Raw genomic sequence first — 12,052 nt, 5'->3', positions numbered from 1 at the left:
CAAGTTTAAAAAAAAAGTTTACAATACAACTCAATTTCAAACAAGACATAAGATTCCAAAAACTCCGGCCCCATTTGGGAGAGGATTTAACTAAGTAATTGGGCGGTAGATTGTTATATATGATATGCAAGGGATAGTTAAATCCAGTCCAAACGGGACGTTAATAGTGTATAAACAAGGAGCCGAGCCTACAGATTTTTAGATTCTTTTTATTGCGGTAAAACATCAGAATTCAGATGAGTGAAAAAGCAAAACAGCGCAACAGCATCTGCGACTCTCACGTGAAGCAAAAGCTGCGATTTTCGCACACGTGTGGAGGGGAATAAATTCCTATTTTATATCGAAACTCCAACCTTTTTTTTTCTTCTAATTTCTCTCTCTCACAACTGCAAATGCAAATGCAAATGAAAATGATAATTTAATTAGTAATTCTTTTCAACTGGTCATCATCTTCTTGGGGGAGAAAATGAGTTCATGTTGCGACGGCGATGAGAGAGAGTTGGGGAGGAAGACGGCGCCGGGAGCGTGTCCGGATTGCGGAGGAAAAGTGGAAGCTGTGGATTTGGAGAGTCGGTGCAGGTTTTGTTGTATCCCCATTGGTTTTGTTATCAAGAGGAAGTATTTTTGCTCTCTTTGCTCCAAACGCCTCCGTTTGTATTAATTAATTCATCTTTTTCTTCTACAATCAAACTATTATTTTATATTATCTTATTTCACCATTTTTTGTTTTTCTAAATTGCGGACTTGTGAATGATTTTTCAACGAAAAAATGAATTCTACTACATTTTGCTGTCTTTACATCATATTAAACACAATATTTGCAATTGGGCTTTAGGTATCTATGTTCTAGTAAAAGTGACCAAAGTAAAAGAAAATATTTATTTATATTCATTATTTCAATAATTTTGTTTGTTATAAATTTTTTAAAATTATATATATATATTTTTTTAGAAGGTGTGAAAAGAAGATAATAATCTATAATGATAAAATAAATTAATAATAATTTAATATTTTATTTAATGAATGTAATGATTTAATTCATAAAAAGTTTGAATAAAATAATGTTTATTGATTTCCCTTAAAAAGAAAAGGTGCATACACAAAGTACTTATTACTTTATCTAATAATTTATATTAAAAAAAGTTCATCACATAATTTATATTTAAATAAAATTTTTCTTTTCTTTCATTGAGTTGGACCCTCAGTTAATGAGGCCAGCCCATTATACCATTACATTGAAAAACATTCTTTTCTTGGTATAACTTCTCTTTTGCCTCAAATCAATAAGAAAGAATAAAAGTGAATGAAGAAATAATGGGTCTTTCACCCTCATTGTTTTGACTTGTTGATTTGATAAATGCCCTCCCAATGAGGAGGTTAGGTTTCCCATGTTTGTATATTGGGCCGTACGAATTTAGAATGGAAAACTATAAAATTATTGGGTTATCTAATTTTGTATGATAAAATTATTTTTACTTTTTAGATTTTTTTTATTTTTAAAAAGTATTTATTGTCGAAATATTTATTCTTTGACAATTGTATGACGGTGAGGATGGAGATAATATTGTGTAAATTTATTGAGAACGTCTAATTCGTGCCATAGATTTGTGATTTGTCTTGGAGACAAAATAGTTTTTGGACATAATGATTATATGCTTAGTATGGTTAAAATTTAGTATAGATGGTTGTTAGGATCTAGGTAGCCGCTAGAGGACCGGGGGTTGGACCGGTTAGCGGTTCTTACTCGTAAGGTGGTGGTTAATCCGGTTAGAGATTAACACCGGGGTTTCAATACTTCACAACCTGTCACAAACCCTTGAATTAGGTTCAAGCGCGGAAGAGGTTTGCTTTCAGGTTGAAGCGGCACACTTGTATGATAGGCATAATCGGTTTTATATGATGGAGTTTTGAGATTTGATGGGTCGGCTTTGGTAATTTGGAAATTCGGCTTGGATAGAATTAAGTCGGTTATGTCGGTATGAATCGGTTAGATAATGAAACCGACAGACAGTAAATAACAAGACAGATTTTATGGATGTTCGGAGATAAAACTCCTACGTCACCCCTTCCTCTCGAAACCGCGAGAAGGATATTCACTAAGGAATACAATTACAATCCGATCGAGACTTATTTCCTACTCGATAATACTCTTACAATTTACACCGAAATTGTCGAACACACACTTTTACTTTAGCACTTAGGCTTTCTAGAATATCACAATCTTATTACTTGGAGTAAATGCTCTTAGAATTTCTCACTTGCTTCACTGTATCTTTCTTGTCCCGCATTTACTCTTCTTCAACTGCCCCTTTTTATAGGTGAAATATGCCAACGGTCATATTTCACTGCCTTGAATCTGATTGGCTGAACAGAGGTGCAGTGATTCAGTGTTTCAGAGATTCAGACCTGCGGTCGTTTCCTCAGACCTGCGGTCGTTTCCTCATACCTGATGGTCAAGCTCAGACCTGGCATTATGTCTCAGACCTGGCGGTCTGTTCTTCCGGTTTGTAAGACAAACCTGCTGGGTTTGTCTTTTACTCAATGTAGACACTGTCTGTTGGACAGTTGTCTGTACTTGTAAGATCTCCTTTCTGACTTATCCCGAAGTGGAAAGATCCGGTAAGACTGTCTTCTGCAGCCTGCAGACTTTCCTCAGACTTGTATGGATATGGAAGTGTTCAGTCTGTTCCTTTGGTATCATTCTCAACAGATACCCGAATTGTCTTCTTGTACAGGTCGGTCATTTGACTTAACCGGATTGCTTCCGGTACGAGTGATGTAACCGGACTTCTTCCGGTTATTCCTCTGCCTTGTGGCTGATCGGCTGTTTGATATTTCCGGTTTTGGCCGATCTTTTCTTTGTGCGGTCAAGTTCCAGGTATTCTTGGTCGGTTTATTAGCTTGACCGGTTAGTTTTCGTAGCCGGTTCTTTTGTTTGTCCGGTCCGGTTCCTTGTTCCTGCATGGAAGATTTATTTAAGTTAGGTTTATTTGAACCGGTCTGATTTTATCTAACAATTTCTCCCTTTTTGATTATTTTATTTAAAATTATCAAAATCATGTAAGTTTGCAACCGTAGGCCGGTTGTTTTGTTTGTCTGGATTTTTGAAACTGACTTAGGAGAACTTTTCGAAAAATTTTGAGAAAAATTTTCGGTTTTCGGAAAATCTTATCTTTTATCTTATCAATTTCTCCCTTTTTGATTATTTTATTTAAAATTATCAAAATCATGTAAAGATGCAAAAGATGGCCGGTTTCAAAAATAGCTTTATATATATGATAGATAAACGGAAATGATGTATATAAAATACTAAGACAAGTAAAGGAAAGAAAAGCCCTTATTCCGAGTCCGAGAAATCATATATGCTCCGCTTTTTCCTTTCCGGTTGCTGTCGACTAGTCGGTTCGGAAGGTCGTCGTCTTGTAGACCGGGACTGCAGTTGTTCTTCAACTTCCTCCTCGACTTGATCAGCCTGCTGCGATGTACTCGTGATGACCGTTTCAGTGACCTCATTGAGCAGGTCGGCTATTTGAACTTTCTTAGGGGCCTCCCTCTTTCGCTTTTTCGGTGCTGAAACGGAGGCGGCCGCCTTTTTCTTCTTGTTTTCGGCTGCGTAGCCTTCCAGCCTCCGTGCTTCCCTTTCCAACCGCTCAACATCCTTCGCAGCTTGAGCGGCTGCTTTCTTAGCAAGTCCTGGGAACAAGGCCTCTGACCTTCGAATCCGTTGGGCCTCTTCTTCTTCTTCGGTAAGTTGAGATGATCGCGGTGCCTCCTTTTCTTTACCTGCTTCGGCGTCCAGCGCATCCTGGACCCTCTTAGCCGCTTGAGCATCAGCCTCTACAGCCGCGGTGTCCGCGTTCATTTTTACCCTCAGCAATTCGGCAACTTGTTCGGAAAGCGCCTTCAGTTCGGCCACGAGATCCACATTTTTCTTCTCGAGTTCGGAGACCCGATCGAGTGTTGTGCCAACCAGGTCATCAGCCATCGTTATCAATCGGTGATCGGTCTCTCTTTCAAGCCGATCGAAGTCTCCCTTTAACTCGGAGGTCAAGTCCTCCAGAATTGCGGTTCGCTTAACATGTTTACTGCGCATGGCCGCCTCTTCCTGCAGATCTTCGTCGACTTCTGAGATTCGGTCCCTATTGGAATTCAAGAGATACCATGTGTTGTCGGCGAACTTGAGTGCCGAGCCAGTGATTCTTTGGACTCTATCCTTGAATGGCTGAACCGCGGAGTCATCGAATTCTTGAATTCGGCTATCAATCCGTTCTGCGGTTGAGTCTTCAAGCCTTTGGAGACGGCCCTCAACCCATTCCTTTGTGAAGTCTGATGCGGAGACTTCCGGTTGTAAAGGGGGGAATTGCCCGGTGAGATTAGGATCCGCTCTTTCATCGGATTCCTTTGATGCCGCATTTTCCTTTGGAGGTGTTGGGCAGTGATCCGGAGTCGTTTCGATCCGGGGAGCAGTATAGACCGGTATTTTCATTTGGCTGCATATTGCTTCTAGCCGTTCGATTTCTTGAATGAGTTCCCCTTTGGCTTTTTCAAGCCTTTCTAACACCCACGGTGTTAAGGTGTCTTCCGGTCCCATCGCTTTGATCTCCTCCGTAATTTTCCGGATACGGGTTGTTAGCTTCCGTAGTTGAACCTTCGGTTTTAAGAGGCAGGTTCGGTGTAATACCTCTTGAAGTGTGTTGGAGTTTGTAAGATTCATGATCAAGTCCTCCACTTCCTCCAATCTGTGGATGCACTCCAAGTCTGTGTGGCCCGGTAGGATTTCCCTATACGGTGTGCCGTACCGGTGTTCGTGCCATTCCAGATATAACTCCTCAATCGACCCAGCCCACTCTTTGGCGATCTTTAGGAGTTTTAGAGTTACCCTATCGGCCTCTGCTTCTTCGGCCTCCTCCTTATCTTTGTCGCCGCCTTCATCATCGGCTTCTTCACCATCCTCTTCATCATCCTCTTCACCACCTTCGGTGGTCTCAGGGTTGGTGTTAGGTCCGGCATTATCGGGGCTCTTGGCCGAATGCTCGTCTTCATTGACCGATCTTTCGTCCTCGGTCTTCTCAGTATCGGTTCTTTCAGAACGGGAAGCCGACTCTTCATCCTCCGTCTGCTGCGGCGGTTATGAGAAAGTTACTTTCTCTTTTCCTTTGCTTTCGGCCTTTGCTTTGGCCGGGGCCGCTTTCTTGTCGGCTTTCTTCTTTCGGCCACCTGTGGAACCGGGGGCCGGCTGCTTCCTTTCTAAAAATTGTTTTGATCTGATGAGGCATCTATCTGCGACAACGACGCCGGGACCGATGTTGAGATTGTGGTGAAGGAAGATCTTACCGAGCAAAACGGCGTATCCCCACGACCGGTTTGAATCCGGTTTCACCATATCCATTAAGTTGCTGAACACCGCTTTTGCCCAGTTGACCTTTCTTCCCTCTATCAGGCCGATCAGCATCCTGATTTTGTCCTTTGTTAGGTTGCTGTAGTTTCCTCCCCTTGCCAGAATCGCCCTTGCGAAGATGTCACAGATTGGGATATACTCCGGCTTCAACATTGATTTGCTGCCGGATACTTTGATCGGCTCTTTAGTTGCCGATAGAATCTGGCAAGCCGCCTCAAAGGTTTTGTGCTCTATGTCTGTTGTTGCAACCTGGCCGGTTGTTGGAAGGCGCAGGCTCTCTACCACCGATGCCTCGGTGAGCTCTATTTCAGTACCGCATACAGTTGCGGTGATTTTGTCATTTGAGATAGTTGCGGTTTTGAAGAATTCTTCGACCGCATCTTTGTAGATAACATGAGGACCACCAAGGAAATATTCCAGACCGGTTTTGACTACCCGGTCAATAACCTCTTTTGCCTCGGACATACCTTTCAGTCGGATTTCCTCGAAATCCACCTGAGATAGGTGCCTAAACAAAGCCGAATCGCGCCCCATCTTAGAGAATTAAGAGAGTTTGAGGAGAGTAAGTGCAGATAACCGCTTGAGAGAGTTTGAAAGCTTTTAGAGAAAGAAAGCAAATTCGCGTGAGAATGAAGTAAAATGACTGAGGGCTCCTCTTATAGGTGCGGTTTGGAAACACAACCGTCCCATCAACATAGGGCGGGAAAGTTCCCTCCAAAGCAAATGAGCGGCAAACCATTGGCGGAAACGGATTAGGCGCCAAACTATGGGCGGTAAGTCGGGGGGGGGGGGGGGGGCGGGAGTTTTGGGCGGGAAACTTCCCTCCAAAACTTTTGCTTACGCCATTGATGACACCGATTGAAATGCCGGTTTTCTAGAGTTAATCGGTTATTTCAGTTTAAGCAATTTTATGTGACCGGATAAGGACGCGGTTATAATTTTGAAGATGTTAACCGGTTACTTAGATAAATGTTCAAAGTATTAAGAAAACCCGGTAATTTAAACTGAAATGAGATTGAATTCAAGAAATATTGCAGAAAGAAAACCGACAGAAAGATCGGTATTGGAATAGGCGTACAATGGAAAAATACAGTCTATGGAAGAAACATTCTGGAAATTCTTTCCTCCACCGAATCCTTGTCAAGCATGTTTGAGGGGGCGGACGGTGTGCCCGGTCCGAACTCTGGTCGGTATGATAGGATTAGTTTGCTGATGTGAGGTGCAAAACCAAGACCTTTCTTGGTTATTACCATGGATTTCAGGCGTTGGAAGATGACCGTGGACCAATTGATAGCCTTGTTACTGAAGATGTTGGTCATCATATTGTAGATATTCTTTGAATACCGCTGATTAGGGGACTGACAGAGAATGGACCGAGTGACGATCTCAAGAAGAAGTTGGGCATGTCTGCCCAGAAGGTTTTTGGGCCCATGGTCTTCCACCGGTTCCATGGTTCCAGAAAAGACGAGTGAATAATAGAATTCGTCAAGCCCCTCAAGAGGTGGGAAATCGGAGAACCCTTCTGTGGGCAGGTTGAAAAGAGTGGCAAACTCGGTTTCATCGAGCCAAAATGTGTGATCCCTCACCGTAGAGACAATATAATTTCCCCTAATACAGGCGCTTCTGAAGAACGCTTTAACGTCCTCAGTCAGAATCGGACCGGATTCTTCGAGGAACGGCCGAAGGCCGGTAAGAATGAGTGATTCAAACATGAGTTTCTTTGCGGGCAGCCCATCCCATTCCTCCAGACATGAATCGAAATCGATGCTTAAGAAGTTTCCCAAGGTTCGGCTCGGCATGATTTTAAACGCTGATATTCGAGAGAGGAAGAGTTTATGATTTGAAGTGTGTTGATTTCATTAGTAAAGCTCTCCTTTTATAGAGCCGGTTTTGGAGGGAAAGTTTTGACAGTTTTGTCTTTTTAGAGAATAGAATCTTTGCATTTCCAAGGTCATTGGGCAGAGTGTGCTTTTTGACTATTTGCGGTCTTCGAGGTAAATGTTTGTTGAAGGGTAACCAAGTTAGTTGGGTATTGAATATTTAGTTTGGGAGGTACCTTATTGATTAAAGACCTTTTTCATTAAATGCAATAACATAATGAGTAGTAAACAAAAGAGACCGATGGAAATAAAACCGAGGAAAGATATAAGAAAAGCCGAAGTGATCATAATGATGTTGGATAAAAGTACACCTGGTACATACTGCAAAACGACCGGGTGCAAGAAGGAGTGACTTAGGGTGCGCGGGAATTGACTTCACGGATGGGATTGAAGTTCCTCCTCCTCCAGGCTCTCTCAAACCGATCATAGAATGAGTCGGTTATCTCTCTGGTTAGCACCTGGGCTTGGTTCAAACCTTCGCCGGGACAGGTTGGGACACCAAGTTCCACGAGAAGGCTGCTTATTTGGGGAATGAGACCGACTGACCGGATGCCGACCATCCAGATGAGGACGTCGAATAGCACCCTGGACCAGTTTACCGGCGTACTGGTGACAATAGCCGCCATCATGTTGAAGGTCGCGGCACAGTAGGTGTTGGTGACATCCCTTCCGAAGATGCCCCTACCTATCACATCGTTGAGGAGCTGATATTCAGCCCTCAGGTGTGACTTAGTGCCATGATCGTCAACCGGCTCATCCGACCGGGCAAGAGAGAGGGAGACCTCAGCCTTAATGTTGGCCGGTGGGTTGAGGTCTGTCAGCCCTTGCTTAGGCAGACTAAAGCACCGAGCGAAGTCCTTCTCGGTGAAATCGAAGATAATACCCCCCACCTTGGATTGAATGTGGGTATCAAAATGAGGGGTACCCCTGAACACTCTGGCATTGTAGAAAAACTCCAGAATGGATTCAGGGTAAACAGTTTGCTTATCGTCCAGAAAATACTGAAGGCCAGTATCTTCTAGAGCCTTAATCATCCTATACACTTCATAGTGCTCGGTACTGGAGCAAGATTGAAAATCAACTTGAAAAATGTTTGGGAACTGAGACATGGTTGCCTTAGTGAGAGATTGAGTTTTTGACTTGTGAGTATTTTGGTAAGTGATTGCTTCACTTAAATAGGAGTTAGGGGGCTATCCTATTGTCCAGGTATTAAATGAGATGATATCTATTAACCGCAGGATATAAGACATTGCATGAAATAGGCAAGTTTGCAGTCTAGGATGTTGGTCATAGGCCTGGACGGTTAAAGATATCAAAAGATCTTCACGTCTTTTTAGGCGCGACCGGTTTACTCTAAAAGGGCAATGCTTCAGGACAGATATCCTTAAACATAGGTAATTATTCCACTTCTGTTTGAAGTTCAAATAATCTAGAGTAACCTGCTTCCAAACCGGTCGGTTATCAGTTGTTCATCCCGATGCGGTTATTTGGTGCATGCACCAAGTAACCGGTCGGTTTACTCTATCTGATAAACTGGGCGGTTCTTCCACAGACACCCTGAAGATTCGAAGTTCAACAGTTTAGGAGGAACTACCGGTTTTGTCTGTCTGAACCGGTTTCCCTTTAAGCATCCTTTGGAAGGATTTGGCTAATATCGGTTAAGCCGAGAGTGAGTCTAAATTGAGAGAACTTAGCTTCCTGTAGAGGCTTCGTGAAGATATCGGCTACTTGTTGATCGGTCGATACGTATTCCAGCCGGATATGCTTCAACGTGACATGCTCCCGAATGAAGTGATGCCTTATGTCGATATGCTTGGTTCTGGAGTGGAGAACCGGGTTGTAGGTGATTGCAATGGCACTTGTGTTGTCACAGAAAATCGGGGACTCTTCGGCTATGACACCGAAGTCCTTCAGCTGTTGTTGAATCCAGAGGAGTTGTGAACAGCAACTTCCGGCCGCCAAGTATTCAGCCTCCGCGGTTGATGTGGCCACCGATGTCTGTTTCTTGCTGTGCCATGACACCAGTCGGTCACCTAGAAATTGGCACGTACCGCTCGTGCTTTTCCTGTCAATCTTACACCCTGCATAGTTTGCATCCGAATAGCTCGTTAGGTTAAAGGACGAATCCTTTGGATACCACAGACCGACGTCAGGTGTGCCCTTCAAATACTTCAGTATCCTTTTTGCGGCTGTGTAATGGGATTGCTTTGGATTTGCTTGAAATCTCCCACACACACCGACAATAAACAGAATGTCCGGTCTACTCGCAGTCAGGTATAAAAGAGAGCCGATCATGCCCCGGTATGCGATCTGATCTACCGATTGGCCCTCATCATCTCTGTCCAACTTAATCGATGAGCTCATTGGAGTAGCCGCCGAGGAGCATGTATCCATTCCAAACTTCTTTAGAAGCTCCTTGGTGTATTTAGGTTGGCTAATGAATGTTTCTTCTTTGAGTTGCTTAACCTGAATACCTAGGAAGAAGCTCAATTCTCCCATCATACTCATCTCAAACTTGTCAGTCATCATTTTTGAGAATTTATCACATAGCTTAGGATCGGTGGAACCGAAAATAATATCATCTACATAGATTTGAACAAGTAGGATATGTTCCTTCTTTTCAAATTTAAACAGTGTTTTATCCACCGAACCGATGGTGAAATCATGTTGTAATAAAAATGCGGTTAGTGTATCGTACCAGGCTCTAGGTGCTTGCTTTAGACCGTATAAAGCTTTATTTAGCCGGTATACATGGTTTGGAAATGCAGCGTTTTTGAAACCGGGTGGTTGTTCAACATACACTTCTTCACGTAGATCACCGTTCAGAAATGCACTTTTAACATCCATTTGAAAAACCTTAAAGTTTTTGAAAGCAGCAAAAGCTAGAAAAATCCTAATGGCTTCTATCCTAGCTACAGGGGCAAATGATTTTTCAAAATCAATGCCTTCTTCCTGTTTGTAACCTTGAGCCACTAATCTGGCTTTGTTCCTCGTGACCAAACCGTCCTCATTGAGTTTGTTTCTAAATACCCATCTTGTTCCTATGACCGATTGATCTTTCGGTCTGGGAACTAGGTACCAGACTTTACTACTCTCGAACTGGTTTAGCTCTTCTTGCATTCCCAAGATCCAATCCGGATCTGACAATGCTTCATCTATTCTTTTCGGTTCAATCTGGGATATGAAAGCGGAATTAAAGTATCCTTCCAGAAGTTGACCCCTAGTTCGAACAGGTTCTGAAGGGTCACCTATAATTTGCTCAGGAGGATGTTTACTGTTTCTTCTGAGGTTCAGTTCAGGAGTGTCTACCAAATTACCGTTTATTTGATCAAGGCTAGACATGTCGGTAGGCTGAACATGATTGTCAGACCGACCGACTTCCTCGGATTGGACCGAAGTGTCAGCTTCCCGTTGTGGAACAGCTTGATCCGGCTGGGTTTCAATGTTACCCATTTGGTCATGGACAAACCGCCTGAAGACCGGAGTCTCATCTTCACTATCAGAATGAATATTGTTATTTTCCAATCTGTTGTGTAGATCAAAGCATGAAGCAGTATTGCTTTCAACCGATTCATCGAAAACAACGTGAATTGTTTCCTCCATGGTTGCAGTTCTATTATTATATACTCTATATGCTTTACTTACTGCTGAGTATCCTAGCATGATCCCGGTATCGGTTTTTGCATCAAAAGCAGTGAGTTGGGTCTTACCATTTATATGTATATAACACTTACAACCGAAAATCCTGAGGTACTTAAGTTTGGGAACCCTGTTAAAATAAACCTCATACGGTGTTTTGTTGTGAAATGTTTTTATTAAGGACCGATTTTGTGTATAACATGCAGTGTTGATAGCCTCTGCCCAAAATTTCTGAGCAATGCCGGAATCGGCTATCATGGACCGTGCGGCTTCCTTGAGAGTCCAGTTTCTTCTCTCGGCCAGGCCATTTTGTTGAGGAGTCCTAGCACTCAACAACTCGTGTCTAATGCCGGATTCATCAAGATATGCAGTTAATGTACTATTGGTAAATTTGGTACCTCGATCACTTCGAATGCTATTAATGCGAGTTGATTTTTCATTTTGCAGGCGCTTAAGAAGTGTAATCAGGTTTGATACAGTTTCGCGTTTAGATGGTAGAAATATTACCCATGTAAATCTAGAATAGTCATCAATAACTACCATGGTGTAAAGCATACCTCCTAGGCTAATGACCTGAATCGGTCCGAATAAATCCATATGAAGAAGGTCTAAACACCGGCTAGATTGTATATTTCCTTTACTCTTAAAGGATGACCTAGTCTGTTTACCCATTTGACATGCTGAGCAAACCTTATCCTGGTTAAATACTATATCAGGAATACCTTCAACTAGCTTTTACCGCGAATGTAGTTTAAAGTTTTCATGTTTAGGTGGTTTAGTCTCTTATGCCACAGCCAGGTTTGATCAGTCTTAGCTATCATGCATATAGGATATTCTACTTTAGTTTTCCAGTCTACCTTGTAGATATTACCTATCCTATTTCCGGTTAGCAGTACAATACCTTGAGAATTCTTAACTAAGCATGCATGTTTGAGAAATTCTACAGTATACCCAACATCACACATATGACTAATGCTAAGTAGGTTAAAGCGTAGGTTTTCCACTAGAAGTACATTATCAATAGTTAGGTTACCATGGACAATCTTACCCTTGCCCACAGTTTTACCTTTTGAGTTGTCACCAAAAGTGATTAAAGCACCGGTTACTGCTCTGATGTCGGTTAGCATATTGCTGT

The 12,052-nt window shown here is 42.5% G+C and overlaps 1 protein-coding gene across 1 annotated transcript; it reads left to right on the top strand.

The window, feature by feature from the left end:
* The first annotated feature begins 466 nt into the window (after positions 1 to 466).
* On the top strand, positions 467 to 675 carry LOC124917318. Its single transcript, XM_047457774.1, has one exon. The coding sequence runs from the start codon at positions 467 to 469 to the stop codon at positions 659 to 661; it is 195 nt and encodes a 64-aa protein (XP_047313730.1). The 3' UTR covers positions 662 to 675.
* Positions 676 to 12,052: the final 11,377 nt, after the last annotated feature.

This window comes from Impatiens glandulifera, unplaced genomic scaffold (assembly GCF_907164915.1).
Source record: "Impatiens glandulifera unplaced genomic scaffold, dImpGla2.1, whole genome shotgun sequence".
Lineage (NCBI taxonomy): Eukaryota > Viridiplantae > Streptophyta > Magnoliopsida > Ericales > Balsaminaceae > Impatiens > Impatiens glandulifera.
The sequence above is the reverse complement of the archived record's forward strand: the minus strand, read 5'-3'. Positions and strand labels throughout refer to the sequence as shown.